We start from the raw sequence: 19912 nt of genomic DNA, 5'->3' as shown, positions 1-19912 counted from the left end.
TCTCTCTCTCTCTCTCTCTCTCTCTCTCTCTCTCTCTCTCTCTCTCTCTCTCTCTCTCTCTCTCTCTCCTGTCTCTCTCTCTGTCTCTCTCTCTCTCTCTCTCTCTCTCTCTCTCTTTTTTTTTTCAACATTGCCCCACGCCCACCCTGTTTTAAGAGTATGAAATTATTCAGCAATATCTCTGGAGATGCCAGTGAGATTTTGCTGCATTGTGCACGTTGCAGGAATGAAATGTCAGGATATGATGCTGCTTTTTACTTTGATTTGAAAACTTTACACTTGTAAGGTCCATTTTTTGTTAGCAATATTTTCCATTTGTTTCCATCAATACACCCACATAATCCTATTCTAAAAATGTCCCAGTTTTCAAATTTTACTTTTTTTTTTTTTTTAAATCATTGTTATTTGTAATACCAAATTTTAAACAGCCATAAACAGCCAATACCAATGTCAAAACATCATAAAAGGCTAAATCAGTGTAATAAATCTAACAATGTGGTCAATATTACATTTCCAACTACATCCTGTTCAGGTTTTGTGATCGTGACACTTTGAGCCTGGAACATATTTTTCTTATTCCCATGATATACTATGGCTGAATTGTATTGAACCCAAAACATGGCTAATGATCAACCTTCAAGACTCCATTTTATGTTAAGTGTCCGTAGTGTACATGCATTTATATTATATTGAGTCAATTTGCATTATCTAACCTTTGACGGTAAAAAACAGTCTCCGTATTCATGATTATTGCACAACTTTAAATGAGAAGTGCTCTCTCACTGTAAACAATTCAACAGTGCATAACTGCTCCACTTATCTATGCGTCATGATGGAAAAGGCTACCAATTCATTAAATTATTATTTTGGCTTGGCCGGGAAGGCAATTTGCGCACAAAAGTGACGCTGCCCGTCTGGAACAACACCATATCCAATCATTCATTTCGCCTTGTATCGTCCTCATGACTCGCGGGGGCTGTGAGAGCAGAATCGGTATCTGCGCCTGTTGCTATGAGACTCCTTTAAATCAGGTTCAGATGCCAGAACGAGCTCATCAGCATGCAAATCGACATTATTCAAGCTTGATTATGTAGGAAGACTATGCCGCCGAGAGAGATATTCGGAAATGACTGAGTAGACAGGTGACTTACTCGAATGATCTAACTGTGTAAAATGAGCTGTGATCATTCAAATGCATTTATTTCCCATTTGCTCCTTTTAAGCTGTGGTCGCTACTTCATTTGTTTTTTTCTTTTCTCTATTTCTTGTCCTCATTAGGATTGTGAGTCAGTTTGATGCAACCTTTGGGCCGAGAGGTTTGGTCCATTTCCAGACCACCCCTGCAGTAATTGAAATCCGCAATATAGAAATACCCTATTTAAATACTCTGTAGGAATGTTTTTTATGGCATTTAAGGTATTCAAATGCACTTTTAAGACAATACAAGCACATTAATTGTTCTTAGTAAGTCATAGGATCCTCTAACTGGTAGGCGACATTTAATTTCTGCATTTATTTTAGGACAATGCTTATTCATAAACACGGCAAAAAGGCATCCAAATGGAGTGAGGACAGTGGCTAAATATCTCTATGTGGGGTTTGTGTAACTGCTTATCCCTCCCCTCTCTACTCAGCGAAGAAGGAGAAAAACTAAGCGGTTGGCCTCATGTCATTAACGTCATAGATGATTTCGTGATGGTCTTCATCTCTGCAAGCAGCAAATCACAATGCAGCGGGATGTGCCCTGCTTAGAAGTGCCCTCAAGAAAGAAAAGAACCATCAACGCAGTAAATAGCCCATGCCTAATATAAACGAGAGTTCGAAGAAAACTGTTATTAACTTACAAAAGAAATCCCATAAAATTGTGGGAACGCGAACCTGGAATCCATGATGGATTGGGTGTTACTATCATGTACATACCGTATTTTCCGCACTATAAGGCACTTCGGAGTATAAGGCGCACCTTCAATAAATGGCCTAATTGAAAACTATTTGCATATACTGTATAGGGCGCACCGCATTATAAGATGCATGGAATAGAAGCTACAATAGCGGCTGCAGTTGCGTTATGAATCCATTAGATGGAACTACACTAAAGGTAATACAATACAATACACTTCAGCTTTATTTGTCTCGAGCTTTCACAACCGCTACATCTCTAACAAAGCGCTTTACAGAACATCTAAAATACTATTTCCAAGAAATCAGAATATTTATCCATATGTAAGGCACATCACATTATGTGGCGCACTGTCAGCTTTTGAGAAAATCGAATGCCTTTAGTTGCGCCTTATAGTGCGGAAAATACGGTACATACATACCTGTACATACATAGCAGCTTGATTATTATTCTGCTGTTAAACATCTTGCCATAAGAGTCACTACTTTCCGCTTTTTTGCATCGAAATGATTAATACTGTCAACTCTGGGTTCCTTAATTCTGAGAGTAGGGCATTCAAATGGAAACGAACAGGCTGGCAATTAATTAGGCGCATGTTTATTAAATAACTTCCCTACCTTGTGTCTGAAAAAAGACGTAATTACCAAAGTCACCAAGGTTTAAGTGTCTCATTGATAGATTTCAATGCAAATGAGGGGCGCGTCTTTCATATTGGTGTAATTATAAAATGCAAATGCACCGCCCAGTTTACGTTATCCCGTCTCTCCCCCTCCACCTTTTAAGGAGAAATGACTCGGTGCTGGCATTGTTCCCGTGCCTGGGGGTCCGCTGAAGAGGACGAAGCGAAGCTGTCAATAATTAGGCCTCTATCCTGACAGGGGGTCACACCAGGCCGGAGCACAGTTCAATATCCGCACCGTCTAATTGCTGTTTATGCTGACAATGTCATGTCCCAGCGAGGATCCTGACTGTTATGTTTGTCTGCAGGAAGCTACATTATTCCTCTCTAAAGTTCTCAATGTCACATTCCCAACTGTGGGTGATCTTGAAGTATTCAGCAATATTGAAAATGTTCATGTTGCACAAGTCCATCATAGTAGGCAGCCATAAATCAGTTTAACTCTGAGTTACTGAAATTTTCCCGACTTCGTGACCGAGTGATTTTTGTCTATTTTCGTTGAGCGTGGTTGCGGTTATCATTAATCACCGCCGAGAAGAGCAAAAACATTAACAGCGTGAAACATGGCCAAGCGCCAGCTCCGGCCTCCCTGTATGGAGTTTGCATGTTCTCCCCATGCTTGCGTAGGTTTTCTCCGGGTCTTCCGGTTTCCTCCCACATTCCAAAAACATGCATGGCATGCTGATTGAACGTTCTAAATTGTCCCGAGGCATGAGTGTGAGCATGGATGGTTGTTCATCTGTGTGTGCCCTGCGATTGGCTGGCAACCGGTTCAGGGTGTCCCCCACCTACTGCCCGAAGACGCCTGGGATAGGCTCCAGCACCCCCCGCGACCCTAGTGAAGATCAAGCGGTTCGGAAAATGACTGAATGAATGAAAAAAAACTTTTTGACGCATGTAACACTTACAAAAATAAAGATATGCATTACAGGCAGGACATTTGACTGCTTTTCAATACCTTGTTCTTTAGTATAAGTTTCTATTTTACAACAGAGAGAAAAATAGGTACAATTCAAATGATTTGGGGGGAGGTGCGGGGGTGTTTTGAATGTCATTGTCTTTGTCTTGTGTTGTAATATTTAAAAAAAAAAAAAAAAACAAGGCTGACTTTTGTGGATTTTAATCGAACTTATATCGGCTGATTAAATGAGCTGGGCCTGAGTTATCTTTATTTTATTTCATGTTTGTTATATAATGTGCCCATGCAGGCCCTGGACTTTTGATTTTGATGGCATGTCGCGTATTGAATTTCAGTTGTTTATGTTGTTGCGCCGTGCAAATGATGCCACTGTCTATGAAGGATTTTAAAGCAGTTGCATCCCTTCATTATTGAATATCTCAGACGATATTGAAGATGAAATCCGCAGCATTAGATGCATGTGCATAGCTGGGCAAACACCTTGGAGAAAGATTCACTGTTGATTCTGTGGCATTGTGAAGATGCATTCCCACTCTTATCCTATGTCATATGTTTAATAATGCAGCAGTACACATTCATGACCGAACTAGGCCCAGCTGTTTGGTTGTTTTCATTTATTTATTTTTGTATTCCAGAGGAAACCTTGTCAGCCTTATTGGACACCCTGATTGATGTCTTCCCGTTTTTGGCATTCTCTGAACTGCTAGCTTTTGAAGTGCTGTTCAAATTGATGACTCGTCTGCTACCCGCACCTCTATGTTTCTTCTTCCTCGCTTTTTTTTTTTTTTTTAAATGAGCGTGTTAAGCACAAAAAACACTGATCACAAGACGCCAAGGCGTGTGTTACCTGACACAGAACGCGTGTTTGCTGCCAACGTCTTTTAAGAGCACAAACGCTTCCGAGCGGCATCTCAGCCAAGCGGGTTGATAAAAACAGCAGATATACCCACGCAGGTACAGTTATTTTATCTTCTTTATTCCCACTTTCTAGGCACTTAGTGCCTCCTTACGAAAAGGCATGTTTACATGTGCATGCATGTGTAGGTGGCCATGTTGGAGAGGGCTCAGACGTGTAGGCTTGGTGCAGAATTCTAGCTGCATGCATGCATAATGAGTGCACTCTAGAGCACAGGTGTCAAAGTCAAGGCCCGGGGGCCAGATCTGGCCCGCCACATCATTTTATGTGGCCCACAAAAGCAAATCAAGCATATCAACTTCCATGATGCTTGCTAAAGTCTGAACCAAAATTTCAAATTGTCATATGTAATCCACAATAACAGTCATTATTTTTGACTTCTGATTTCAAAACTAGTTATCCATCAATTTGTTGTACGCTGTGTATGTAATCTGTGGTGGTGATTAAACATTTATATGGTTTCCCAAAATTCATAACGGCCCTCCAAGGGAAACCGTAACTACAATGTGGCCAGTGACAAAAATGAGTTTGACACCCCTGCGTCACCAGTGCAATCAATTACTCCCATAGGATGTAATGGAAATAGAACAAATCTGTTACTGTCAAACTGTCACCAGCATAAAACGTTACAGGCGAGGCAATGTACCATTTATACAGAACATGCATAAAACAACTGTTGATGTAAAACAGAAAAGTGAAAACACTCAATCAGTTAGCATTTGGTATGCGCTTGGTGACTTAAGTTTAAAGTGTCTTCATATTATCACCTATAATAATTAGCAAGACATTGTAAAAAGGCGTGCCATTACACAAAAGTAATAACTAAACCAGCCGGTAACATGATAAGCCATTTTAGTGAATGACTCTTACTTATATTGGTTTTGCGCAAACTAAAACTGATATTATCTAGACATGTCACAGACAATAAGTCACTTGCTGGTGTTGCATCGGTGGCTGCACATACCTCATCCTCATAGCTCATCTCGCTGGCACAATGAATACATATTTAAGGACATCGGTGACTTCAAATCACGCGATGAAGTCTCAATTTCCTCCTTTGCAATTACTGATATAGCAAAGTCCTTTTAAAAAAAAAAAAAATAGTAGCCAGAATCCTAAAATGAGCACCTTGCACTAATAATGTCGCATGTAAACATGCTTCATTAAAGTAACGATGGCTCAAAGTGGCGTCGCTCCAAGTAATCCAACCTTCTGCGAACAAACAGCAGCAGCAGCAGATGTCGGCGGAGGCTCTGTGGATTTGGTGTGCGTGTTTGTTGGCTGTGGGGTGCACATCTTTACACTTCTGTGAGAAGATCACGCACACCTTTAAGGCTTTCACGCATATTTTGGAGTATGTTTACACGCCAGCTTGGTAGGAAAACGCGTTCAGCAGAAGGTGCAGATGTGGCTGAAGGCAAATCTATTTGTACAACGGCACCTTAAAGTTTGAACTCCCCCAAAGTTGTACCAGGTGGAGTTTGGGGGTTTTCTCAGCCAGTTTATCAAGGAGCTTTTCATGAACAGAAGACTATAATTTGGATCTTCATTGATTGATGCCATGCATTTGAGTCCATCTGTGCTGTCTGACAAGAAGGAGCACGGATTAAAGCTACATTAGCTTGTGCTTAACTGCCATATGGTGGTTACCTGCAAACAAAAGGGAGGTATCACTCTACCTTTTGTGTGTGTTTTACACTTCTACATTCTTGGTTGGTTTCATCCTGCAGAAGCGCCTTGAGAAGTATTGTATGATGGCGGTGAACTCAACTCTACTGGTATAACAATAAGCAGCACTTTGGCAGATAGTGAACAATGCTTTTTGTGGCAAAATTCCATCTTTTGTAATATTACAACATGTGGCACTGAATGGAAATGTAGAACCGCTGCATTAGCTTCTTATGCTGGCAGCTACCTGTGGATGACTGAAAGCATCGCTTCTATTTAACCATGTTTAGCACTGTTTCTATTTTATTTCTGTAGGTTTTTGCTTAAAATAACTTTTACTGAATAAAAGATGAAGATTTGGACCTTCTGGGACTGGTGTGTTTTACTAGAGTCCATCTGTTTGACAAAAAAAAAAAAGTATGGCGTGAAGGAGTAGACTGCTGCATTAGCTTCTCATGCTAGCAGCTACCTGTGGATGTCAAAGCAGAAGTGTTGCTTCTTTTAAGCAATATTTGATATTCCGACTGATAATATTTAATAATATAATATTTAGTAGGTGTCTATTTCCACTTGGCTTGAGAGGTGCCTCAGACCACTTTTTGTGAATGAAGATTTGGATGTCCTTTGTCTAGAACAATGGATTAGTTTAGCTTCTCACTCTAGCCTATCGGGGGACTACTGAGCAGAGTTCATATTTCTATTAAAGTGTACTTTTATTTGTGTAGGTTACTACTACCTCTTGGCTCGATAAAACTCTTGGGCACTATGACTAACTTTTACCAAACAAAACACAAAGATTGGAATCTTCTAGGGAACCCCAAGTGGAGATGTTTTACCTGTGGAGGCTTGGGTGGTGCTTCTGTTAAAAAACACTTTGATGCTCTTATTTGAATTTTTGTTACTTCCCATTGGCTTGCTCAGACTATTAGCTGGCATAATTCTTTTTTTTTGTCAACAAGACTGTATTTTGGATCTTTTGTGCATTGCGTCCGAGTCTGTTTGACAAGAAGAAGTGAAGACATAGACAGGTATGTTAGCTTCTCGCACTGGTTGTTACCTATGGATGACTTAGGCAATGTTCCACATTGCTAGTTTAGTAGGTTTTTACATTTTGTTTTTGCTCCCATCCCTGTTGAAAAACATTGATATCCTGTACCTGCAAAGTCTCCCATCTGCTTCACTTTACCACCTTGACATTAAGATGTAAGCTCAGCATCATCCTAATTGAATTCAAAGACCTACATTCGACAACATGAGTTGCCTTGGCAACAAATGCGCCCCCCTGCCCCCCCGCGCCCCACAACTCCCCAACCTCCCAGTCACTACCCCCTAAATAAATTGTGAAAGATCAATAGAATATCCTCAGCAATGTGGCAGAAAACACTCAGGCACAGATGCTGCTCAGGAGAAAGTGCAAGCTTTGTGACATAGTTACCGTGTGAATGCTAACGCAGCTCTGTTAGGTCAGGCCCGACGCCGCGCATGAACAAGAGTCTGCGGGAATTTTCATACCAACAAAGTCTAGCCTTGGTTACTAATTGAGGGAATTTGGAAAAATTATTTCCGACAACAGCAGCGCTTTGCTTCATTAATAAGCTCTCTTGGGGATTGGGAATGTTCTCACGCCATGTGTGTGCGTGCGTGTGTGTTTTTGCATGCACAATTGATTTGACCTCTGAAACAGTTTGACTGACAATAGAAAGTAGATGCAGCAGTGAATCAATTAATGTGAGTACGTTTTCCAAGCAATATCGTTTCGCTTGAAGATTGCACAGTGTGACAAAAACTGCATATTCAATATTTTAATTGGATTAGTCCGTTCTAGGATCAAACTGTATCTGTACAAGCAATGTTTGAAGTAAAAATTTCATCTGCGAGTGTCAGACTAAGTCAACCCCTGTAATTATCGACACGTAAAAACTTAATGTGAAATCACGTCTTCCTTCTTCCCAATGGAAATCACGGAAACAGTGCCAAATAATGATGAATTGAAATTACATTCTCAATGTTTTCCACTGGAAGTAAAAAGCCATAAAATGTGTCTGCTATTGGGTCTAATATAGGATATCATCAAACCTCTTTTAATTGTACAGGCTATGTTTCAGGTACCTTTCTTAACTGTCATACAATTGGAAAAATATGACAAAAAAGATACTAACCACTGTTTTAGTCAAACAAAAAAATAAAATACTGAATATTACCTTTAAAAGTGTGTCCTAATGTTTGAGTCCTAATGTGAGCGTACCATATTTTCACGACCATAAGGCGCACTTAAAAGTCTTAAATTTTCTCCAAAATGAACGGGGCGTGTAATAATGCGGGTTGCCCTGTGTATGCATCGTGTTCCGAAATCTGTGAATGCTGTTGTGTGACTTCGATGAGGGGTCATGCAAGGCGGACATAATCGAGGACAGCCTTACGCACGGTTAAATGGAAAGGGTGGGAGTGAAAGAGGAGGCTAAATGCGCGGCCCCTGTAATTGCATTGTGCAAAACAACATCCCAAAAATGGCACTGATGAAGAGAGATGCTTACGAAGCCCCGTTTATGCTGCAAACAATCAGTTACGCGGAGGATGTTTTATGAAACAGCACCATCTATCCATCCAGGCAAAGATGACCGTGACTCAGGAACATCGGATTACAAGGAAAAGCTGGCCATCTTCCGCTCCACCTGCAGTAAAATGTTACGTTCAATAATGATGCTTTCTTGGAGATTCTAATCCTTTATTCTGCCGCTCTGCCAGACTCATTTGGCGTCCATTAGTTGACTGTTCTCTGAACCAATCCCCACATTCCAACATACCCGCTTGAGCTACCCGATGAGAGACAAGCACACTTTGCAGGTATACAAAAAAGATTGCCGACAAACACATCCAGCCCAACCATATTGCCAACATGGACGAGGTGCCGCTCACTTTCAACATCCCGGTGAACCACACCATAGAGAAGAAAGGGACTTCACGAAAGTACAACCAAATTCAGTTTTTCTCCCTCTGCCTTTTTAAAAACATATGCTAGCATGCATCGTGCTACTGTATTTTTACTATGCCTGCATCAAATTATACAATGCGACTTGTGTATGTGTTGAATACAGAAATAGCAGTCGTAACTGATACTACGCCTTTTAATACAGTGCGCCGGTAAATTAGCCATGACAGATTGTCAATGGCTTTTAGCATCTTGCTTTTTAATTGACATGTTAGATTTTCACTTACAGGTAGTGAAAAAGGGGCAGCTGGGAACAAGTTAAGGTCCTGTCCTTGTTCCGCAAATGGAAAGTCACTTTTCATTGCTTCATTTGATTGAAGCTAACACGCGCTCCTCATTCCCAATGAAGCTTTAGGCGTTTGCCGGCAAGACCGATGCCAAGACCGGCCGAGAGCGGCTGGAAACAACATCCGTTTGCCACCGGGGCCTCTTGTCTTCGCTCCCGCCTTAGATCACATTTTCCACCTGTCACCACAGGCGGGTTCTCTCTGAGACGAAAATCAATAGCTCTAAATAGAAATCGGAGCATCTCCAGCTTCCTCAAAAAAAAACAAAACAAAAAGAGTTAAAGTCGAGAGTAAAAGCATCCATCAGAGGCAGTCCAAAACATTACGAGGCTTTTTGCTGTCCGCATTTGCACAATTGTTCTAACCCCAACCCTGTTCCCTAAGCGTGAGTCTTGGCGAACCAGATCTGCACAATTCTGCTAACCAAAACACAAAACCTCACCCAAATCTCACTGTAATCTCAACCCCACCCTAAATTTTTGTTGACTAGAATTTCACACAGTTTTAACTCAATCTCTTATCCCGCACCCTGTGTTGACTAGATTGTCCAAACCCTAAACATCGATACATAATCTATGTTGTATTGCGATCCCATTTTGTGGGTTTTCTCCAGTGCCTTACTGTTTGAAAAGGTCATAGAGATTTCTTGTCTAGCAACCTTTATTTCTTCATGCTGCTGTGGCCTGAAGAGGGAAAAAATGTTTTATGAAGAAAATGAGGGACATGTGCTTTGTGATCATTTTGTAAATCATATGCTTCAAGCACAAAAGCATGCTTATTTGCCTGAAAAGTCTCCACAGATATGGTTTCTGATGGTGTCGCCGCGGTCTTTCATCTGAGTAGGTGTCATTATTTCAGAAAAGCCCATTCCATCTCGCATTGCTAACTTGCTTCTACCTTGGATAGGCATTGGGGTTTTGCAGCAGCAGGCTCTCATAAAAGGTATTCACGCTGTTTATTCATCCCATTTTGATCGCCTCTTTCTGTGTGTTCAGGAACAGGAACGCGATTGAGAATGGAGCGGCTGATTCTGTGTGTGCTGCTGTGTGGTGCCCTGGTGAAGGGCAACAGTTGTCCTGGCCGCTGCATCTGCCAGCACCTGTCGCCCACCCTGACGCTCCTCTGCGCCAAGACGGGCCTCCTTTTCGTGCCGCCCACCATCGACCGCAAGACAGTCGAGCTGCGGCTCACCGACAACTTCATCACCGTCATCCGCAGAAAGGACTTCTTCAACATGACCAGCCTGGTGCACCTCACCTTGTCCCGCAACACCATTAGCCAGATTACTCCCCAGGCCTTCTTCGGCCTCCGCTCGCTGCGCGCGCTGCACATGGACGGAAACCGTCTGAGTGCAATCAGAAGCGACCATTTCAAAGGCCTGAACAACCTGCGACACCTCATCCTCGGGAACAACCAGATCCACCAAGTAGCGGCCACGTCCTTTGATGAGTTTGTTTCCACCATCGAGGACCTGGATCTGTCCAACAACAACCTGCGCACCCTGCCTTGGGAAGCCATAGCCCGGATGACTAACATCAACACGCTCACCCTGGACCACAACCTGATCGACCACATCGAAGCGGGCACTTTTACCCTGCTCACCAAGCTGGTTCGTCTGGATATGACATCCAACCGGCTGCAGAAGCTGCCGCCCGACAGCCTGTTCCAGCACGCCCAGGTGCTGTCAGACGCAAAGGGTTCCAGCTCATCCACTCTGGCCGTCAGCTTCGGGGGCAACCCGCTTCACTGCAACTGCGAGCTGCTGTGGCTCCGCCGGCTGACCCGCGAGGATGATTTGGAAACTTGCGCCTCGCCGGAACACCTCATGGACAAGTATTTCTGGTCCATACAAGAGGAAGAGTTCATCTGCGAACCACCACTGATTACCAAACACCTTGCCACCAAGCCCCACGTGATGGAAGGGCAAGGGCTCACCTTGAAGTGCAAGGCGGTTGGCGATCCCGACCCAGAGATCCACTGGCGTTCGCCCGATGGCAAGCTGGTGCACAACAACTCCCGCACCATCCTGTACGAAAACGGCACCCTTGATATTCTCATCACCACCCTGAAGGACAGCGGGGCGTTCAACTGCGTGGCCTCCAACGCGGCGGGCATCGCCACTGCCGCCGTGGAGGTCAACATGATCCCCCTCCCGCTGTTCGTGAACAACACAGGTCACATGCGCGAAGACCCAGGCCTGTCTGACATCACCACCTCGTCCAAGTCGGGCAATGACACAAAGCACAAGCAGGGCAGGAGGGTGCTGGTCACCGAGGTGACTTCGTCGTCGGCCGTAATCCGATGGCCATCCGAGCGTCACATCCCCGGCACCAGAATGTACCAGGTCCAGTACAACACCACCGTTGACGACACACTGGTGTACAGGTTAGTCAAAGGACGATCGAGACATGTGTTGTGTGACAAATCTCAGTCGAGCCAATAATTCAGCGAACTGTGGTGCTACCGGCCATCGCCATGGTTTCAAAACAACATTCCGCATTGACAATGAATATTGTCTTGCACACAAAGCTAACATAGCAGTCAACAGCGTTCCGTGAGCGCCACTTCCTGACTGACTGCACAAAGAGATGGCCGAACATGCACCACACCCATCACAGATGATCCAAAATAATAATTTTTTTTCAGAAAAAGATCAACCTGAGAGTCCTTTCAAGCTAAGAATTGAACAAAAACAGGAAGTACAAACCTACCCAAATTATAACATAACAACGCTGAAAAACACGAAACAGTCCAAAGGCGTAACGAATCAAGTACTTGGCTGACTAAAATTTGGTAAATCAACACTTGACAGAACTAATGTATCACTTGACAAACAATTTGTTGACAAAAGTACAAGTTTCGAATGAGAAGTCGACTGAAATGACATGACTTGTGACATAAAAATATTTCGTTTGGGATTTTCTAAATTTACTTTACAGTTGACCTTTAACAGAAGCACTCACCTCCAACTTTCACAACCTTGAACCACCGAACAAAATTACCTGATTGCCCCCAAAGTCTTGCGAGAACTTCCAGTGGCGTTTTTTCTCTAAACAACCTTTCAAAAAGTCCAGACAGAAGCTGGCTGACGTGAAGTCTTTTGAGGTCTCCATTTGGCCCGCAGTACCGCACAACGGGAGTAAAGGGCCTTCTTCCAGCATCATTACACCACAATAAATAACAACAGCACATTTCACGATGCGCACTCAGCCAAACAGCAATCACCATCATTAATTTGCTGCGAGTTAAAAGTGTGATTACTTGCGGTCGGCTAATTAAAGGCTTGGTTGCAGCGGCGTGCCATTTACTGATTGGCGGTGGGCAAATAAGCAAAGACTTCTTTACTACTAAAAGTTTTTAAAGTTTAGGAAGTAAAATCGGATTTTATCATGATGTTATATGATTATTATCACTGTTGTGTATGCAAGCCGCCAAATTATAAAGTGGGGCAACATTATAATGTGGTGCAGGTCTTTTTTAGGGGTTGTTCATAGTTTAATGTGTAATGGATCCTTTCGGGTCTTTTGTAATGCTAATGACGTCCCTTATGAATAATTAACATGTTCACTGAATAAGGGAATTTTGAAAACATGAAAACAGCAGTCAATAAAAGGAAACACTCCAATAACGTAGTTCATTTAACTCGGATAAATGTGCTTTTCTGATGCCTGGAATACATGAATGTGCATATATTTGCATACATTTGCATATTGGATATACATTTCCTTTAATGTACTGTCTTATTAAATGCCTACATTTAGAACACATATTATATTATATTATATTATATTATATTATATTATATTATATTATATTATATAATTACAGTACTTTGTTTCATTGGCAAAATACTGATGCATAAAAAGAGCAACAGCAGAAGGGCTTCTTAGTCTTTTAAATATACTGTAAGCTGCGCTCTGATTCACGATGTGACACACAAACAGAATCAAGGATACTGGCATCTCTTCCAGGGTTCATCTATTCATGCAGTGCATTAATAAAGCATCTGCCGTTGAGCTTTATTATCGGGCATAATGAGTCACATAATTTTCTTAGCCAATTTAAAGCCTTGGTGTTTTGTTTTGAGGCACTATGGAAAATCACATATAGATGACAAGCATCTACAAAGTAACTCCAACATAAGGGAGAGATTTCTATTTATTATGTGAATGCTCCTTTAACACCCAGCCTTTGAGGGGTACAACCTGGACTGGTCAACAACCACTCACAAGGCACATGGAGACAAACACAAGTTTATCCTCACATTCATCACTATGCACAATTTAGGCTTGTCGAAGTCTCAAATTGAATCACACATGCGGCCAAAACTCAGAGGCTACATTTGATCGGAGAACGAAGGCGATTCAAAAAAAAAAAAAAAAAAAAAAAAAAGAAAGAAAAATTAACAATTGCAATTTGAAATAGACAGGATACAATGTCAGTCGGGGCCGCCCGGTGGTCCAGTGGTTAGCACGTCGACTTCACAGTGCAGAGGTACCGGGTTCAATTCCAGCTCCGGCCTCCCTGTGTGGAGTTTGCATGTTCTCCCCGGGCCTGCGTGGGTTTTCTCCGGGTGCTCCGGTTTCCTCCCACGTTCCAAAAACATGCATGGCAGGCTGATTGAACACACTAAATTGTCCCTAGGTGTGAGTGTGAGCGCGCATGGTTGTTCATCTCTGTGTGCCCTGCGATTGGCTGGCAACCGGTTCAGGGGGTCCCCCGCCTACTGCCCGAACATGGCTGGGATAGGCTCCAGCACCCCCCGCGACCCTAGTGAGGATTAAGCAGTTGGGAAAATGAATATATGAAGGTAGAATGTGCTTTTCAGTTAAATGATTATAATGGTCAGAGGCATTTCAAATAAGTTGTGGAACCAAATACCGCTACCATGTGGGCATAATAAAAAAACAACTAACCAGCGTTGACTTCCTTAGGCACTCCAACATTACAGTGATCCCTCGCTACTTCGCGGTTCGTTTATCGGGGGTTCAGTGCATCGCGGATTTTTTCAAACATATAAAAAAATTTTTTTTTATATATATATTTACCTGTTTATGTTAATTGGTCGCTACTTCGCGGATTTTCGTTTATCGCGGGTGGTTTTGGTCCCCGTTAACCGCGATAAACGAGGGATTACTGTAATCGTAGAGAACAGTGCGCTATCAAAAATACAAAGCATTCAAATCACATGTATGTAGCCAGAGCTACAAAATGATTGCAAGTAGCCACAAAAAAAAAAAAAAAAAAAAGATTGTGAAGTGTGATGGAATCAAAGGAGGCGGCATTTCCCAGCATGCTATGCTTTCATTCCAATTAGCGTGTTTGACTGTGTTATCGTGCCTCTTTGTGTTATTTTATCCAGGCATGTTTAAAGCGGTCTTATTCTTAGTGGTGCACAGTTAAGCTATTTCTACTGTTGGTGACAGTTATTCTCTCACCCTGCGTTACAATGTTAATGCACTTCATGCAAATGTGCATTTGCGTCAGACAGACAGTAACGTGATTGTCTCGAAAAACAACTCCTTCTGATAACAGATTTTTAATACATAATCTGCAGGCCAGTTTCACACCATTTATGAAACGGTTCCATGGGCCGGATGTGTATTTCAGAGAAGGAATACAAAGCACATTAAGATTATGCCGTTTGAACAGGAGCATTACTCTCAAACTTTTTTTTTTTTTCGAAGAGGAAAACTGAGCAGCACGGTAATCACTGATTAGCACGTCCGCCTCACAGAACCGAGGTGCAGGGCTCCGGCCTTCCTGTCTGGAGTTTGCATATTCTCCCCGGGCCTGCGTGGGTTTTCTCCAGGGAATCGGGTTTACAACCCACGTTCCAACAACATGCATGGCACGTTAATGGAACACTCTCAATTGTCCCTAGGTGTGAGTATGAGCGTGAATGGTTGTTCCTCTATACAAGTAAAAATGTTCATTGTGTCCAAAGCTTCAGTGCCTGCTTTTTGAAAACCACGCACACACACGTGAAGAGATCCTTTTCTCACAGAGATACATGAGTGGGGAAGTCCTTTGAATTGACTCAATTTGAACATGTACATCAGTCGCAAATGATAAAATGTTCAACAAACATATTTTTGTGTGCGTAGATGCACAGTGGGACCTTTGATTTGTTTCAGTTCTTCTTCATTTTCACTGCTGCTGAGCGGTGGTTCCTCAGTTGCCACAGTTGTTTGCTGCCTTAGCTTGGACCAAGGAACTCGGATGAGCAGTGACTCGAGCTCGGACTTGCACCCGAAATCTGCTTTCGCTATTCGTGTTCACATTAATAAGCGAGTACCGAATGAGCTGGAACTGGAGACTTCCTGTACTTTAAAAATGCTTCATAGTCGAGCAGATGAAAAATCCAATTTGGTCAAAATGTTCAATGGAATGGCCTTATGTTGCACTTCATATTTTCGCCGAGTGCATGCGCACCTTGTCTCCCAAAATAGTGCCCTGGTTAGGCGTGTTATTCCTGTCAGGAATAACACGGTATTTCTTCCGTCTTGCAGGATGATCCCGCCCACCAACAAAGACTTCCTGATCAACGACCTGGCAGCCGGGCGCGAGTACGACTTGTGTGTGCTGGCCGTGTACGACGACGGCGTCACGTCGCTGACGGCCACGCGTGTGGTGGGCTGCATCCAATTCCACACGGCCAGCGAGGTCAGCCAGTGCCGCTTCATGCACAGCCAATTCCTGGGAGGCACCATGATCATAATCATCGGCGGCATCATCGTGGCGTCCGTCCTGGTGTTCATTGTCATCCTCATGATCCGCTACAAGGCCTACGTCGGGCCAGAGGATGCCAAGGACAAGACGGACCCCGGCGTTCGCTCGCAGGCCAACGGCAGCCACCAGCGGCTACAGCACTCGGCCTCTGGTCAGGCTTCGGACGAGGGCCAGCGCGACGGGCCCAAGGAGTGCATGGCGCTGGTTCTGAAGGTGGAAAATGAGACAAAAGCGGACACCAGAGCCTTAGTGGCCGTGGGGGCGCCCCCTGCTGTTCTGGATGTGGAACTGCCTCCGCCGACCAAGCGAAGGACCAGCCTGCCGCCGGAGGACACACAGATGGACACCCAAACAGACAGTACCCTGACGGGCTCCGCTATGTCGCTGTGCCTCATGGGCGCTAATGCCGGCTCTGCAGAGGTGCCGCGCTTCGTGGACAAGAAGGGCGTCCTGGCCAACGCGGGGTTCCTGGTGCCCAATGAGCTGGCGCGAACTCGGCACAGGTTCTCCTTCGACGGAGGAGACTACTCCATATTTCAGAGCCACAGTTACCCGCGGCGGGCCAAGACGAGGTGGCACCGCTCCACCAACCAGCTGGATGCCGAGTCGTCGCCCCTGGCCAACCGCCGGGTGACATTCAGCAGCACTGAGTGGATGCTGGAAAGCACCGTGTGAGCGGACACGCCGCTGAACAGACAGACAAAAAAAAAAAAAAAAAACGACATCAACCCTTCGCCCCCAACTTGCCACCGCACACGCCAGAGAGGTTTGTCAGTGATCTGTGCATGATTTGTTCTTTCTGTTTTCAGTTGGCAATTGAAAATCCCCCAAAAAAGAACGGGACTCGCGACTGTCCTTTGTTTTTTTTTTTTGGTTTTTTTAATCAAGCACACAGGTGGCAAAACCACCCGTCAGGGTACGTTTTAGATTCTTGCCGACATTTCGGCCAAAGAGCCTGAATTTTTGTGAGTCGAGTGGATCAGGGATAAGAAGCTCGAGCCACACGCCTCATCCATCAACAAACAGTGCAGCTCAGCTTTCTTTTTTTTTTTTTTTTTAACTTGTGCAGTACTACTTGCAGTTGTTCCCTGACTAGATGGAGCCAAATCAAGAATAAGTGCCATGACATAGCATAACAATTGCCAGTATTTAAATTCTAACTGTTGCACTCGTCCGCACTGAGTTTGTCTTTTCTAAAAAGAAAATGTTTGAGCTGTTGAACTTCCCTTTTTTCATGTCATTGAAGCTGTCCCTTTTTTCACAAAAGATAAGCAAGGGTATCGCTTGCATTCGTTTCCTTACTGTACCGGATGTAGGGCTGCAACAAATAATTATTTCATTGACTGACTTTTTAATTCACTGTAATAACTGTGGCCAACCATCATGAGAATGTGGCTCATTTGGAGTTAAAAACAAAAACAAACAAAAAAAAATCAATAGTCATGATTTACTTTTTGAATTTCAATTGCCAATTGAAAACGGAAAGAAGGAAGGATACGCAGATCGTCAGACCAAGTTGTTTCTTTAATGCAGCAGTGCCTTAATTCTCACAAACGGAACAAAAAAAAAGATGAAAAAGTATGAATGGAGGATGCTGCTCGGCGTCGTTGGAAAAAAAAAAACACCTCTCCGTTATTTCTTTGACGAATTGTTCATTTATGGCTGTCCGTGTGAGGTTTGTATGTGTTTCTTCTTTCATTGTTCAAAAAAAGAGGGGGGGAAAGAAGCGCAACTTTCAAATGAACAGCAAAAAAAAAAAAAAAAAGACTTGTGCACAGAAGACACGAAGATACGAGGACATGTATCAACACCGCAGTAATAATTTAAACGGATCAGCAACAGAAAAGCCGTATTTTACACCTTTCTTAAGAGTGAGGGGATTCCTCCTTGCTTCTTATGGGACTGGATGGCGTGAAACAGCTCCAGATGTGACTGTATATTATGAACACTATCTGGCTGGTCTAGATCGAAAAAGATGACAGATGACTACAAAACCGCAAAAGAAGACCTATATAAGTATATTCAAACATTTGATGTATGTGTACTAACTATGTAAAATAAGGAAGTCATAATGTCACATGACTTTTTACAAAAGCATTTGGGTGTTGGCTGCAAGTTTTTACATTAAAAACCTGTGTCATCACATCTCTATATGTCAAATATGGGTCGGTGTGTCCGTTTTATTTTTTTTTTTAGGTTCATGGAGCACACATGAATCTGTGTGTCAACTATGGATTCGTTGGTCAAAACAGTTGTTAAACGTGAAACATGGTTTCATGCGGGTGTCAAACAAGAGCCAATTGACTACACTGGTCAAAGGCAAATTTTAATGAGAGAGGCTGATTTAAAAAACGATTCCATTCGATTTTTGAGGTATTTTCATTGTTTTGTTTTATTTGACCGCAGTACGGATTTTACCATGCGTTGTAATTTATATCTAGGACGTTTGAGGAAAAAAATAAAATAAAATCACCTGTTGCTGAACCTAACCCTAAATATATTACGATATGACATGATTATTATTGTTAAAAATTGATGGGGTAGATTTTTTTTAAAAGGGCAGATTCTGAATCGGCACCAAATACAGATAAAAAAAAGCTTACTTGCATCTCTGATGTAGAAATGTTTAAAAAAATTCCACACTTGTTGGTCAGCACAGATCTTAAATATGAAGCATGGTTCAATATGTGTTAAACACGGGCTCGTGTGTCAAACCTGGGTCCATGAGTCAAACATGCTTCCGTGTGTCAAGCATAGGTGTGTTGGTCAAACAATTGCTTCGTGTGTCAAATGTGTGTCTATAGACCAGTGTGTCAAAAACGGGTCCTTGTTTCAAATGTGGGTTTCTATGTTAAAAATGGGTCCATGGTTGAAACATGGGTCATTTGTGTCAAAAAATTGCATCCTTATGTCAAACATGGGCCAATGTGCCAAATTTCAGAAATGTCCATCTGTGATTCAAACATGGGGCCGTGTGTCAAACACAGCTTTGTGGATCAAAGGAATCCAAAAGGATCTCAAATACGGATCTGTGTACGTCACCAGGTGTTTTATTTGTATTTTTTTTTTTTTTTGTATTTTTCACACATCAAATTGAGTGTATGAATATTTAATCTAGCGCCATCTATTTCTAAGGATGGCACTTGTGTGTGAAAAGCTGCAGAGTTGACCACACAGGCGAGGAGGAGGAGGAAGAGGAAGAGGAGAGAGGTTTTTGGAAGACAGGGAACGTAAACTGGATGTAAGTGGAGGAGCCAGATGGGACTAACAAGATGCAATGGGTTTTTGCTACCTCTAGTGGGAGACAAAGCTGTGTGTGCGTGTGTATGTATGTATACATTGCTAGCTCGCTAGTTAGCTAGCTCGGTAGGTAGATAAATACAGACAGACAGTAACATATACACACTCGCACACACACACACACGCGTAATGTATTTGTGGGTGCTACTTCATAGATTTTCATCTTTCGCTGGGTTCTGAAACCTTCAATAATTTTATTTTATTAATTTTATTACGGTTGTTTGTCTATGTGTGCGCCGCGATTGGCTGGCAAAGAGTTCAGTGTGTCCCCCGCCTACTGCCAGAAGATAGCTGGGATAGGCTCCAGCACGGCCCGTGTGAGGATAAATGGATTAGAAAATGAATGGATAATTGTATTACTTTGATTGTTTCATTATTATGCTCATAATCCCTCAAGAGAAAATTTTTGTTTCAAAGGAAATCCTAAATCAAAAGAACAAGACACCTCCACACGAAAGCCCAACAATCCTAATCTGGATTGGCAACAAACTGCACCCGTAGACTGTGTCGTTGGTGTTTTTG

At 42.9% G+C, this 19912-nt stretch overlaps 1 protein-coding gene across 1 annotated transcript in view; it reads left to right on the top strand.

Annotated features, from left to right (window-relative positions):
- The window catches only part of lrfn1 (leucine rich repeat and fibronectin type III domain containing 1), a 150814-nt gene extending 132564 nt beyond the window's left edge, over positions 1–18250 (top strand). Inside the window, exons 4-5 of the mRNA XM_019874376.1 lie at positions 10354–11743; positions 15871–18250. Of these exons, the coding sequence (XP_019729935.1) occupies positions 10374–11743; positions 15871–16765 (2265 nt within the window). The 5' untranslated portion in view covers positions 10354–10373 and the 3' untranslated portion in view covers positions 16766–18250. The remainder of the gene's footprint in view (positions 1–10353; positions 11744–15870) is intronic.
- Positions 18251–19912: the final 1662 nt, after the last annotated feature.

Source organism: Hippocampus comes, unplaced genomic scaffold, assembly GCF_001891065.2.
Source record: "Hippocampus comes isolate QL1 unplaced genomic scaffold, H_comes_QL1_v1.1 scaffold125, whole genome shotgun sequence".
In the NCBI taxonomy this organism is placed as follows: domain Eukaryota; kingdom Metazoa; phylum Chordata; class Actinopteri; order Syngnathiformes; family Syngnathidae; genus Hippocampus; species Hippocampus comes.
Note: the sequence above shows the minus strand (reverse complement) of the source record. Positions and strands in the feature narration are given on the sequence as shown.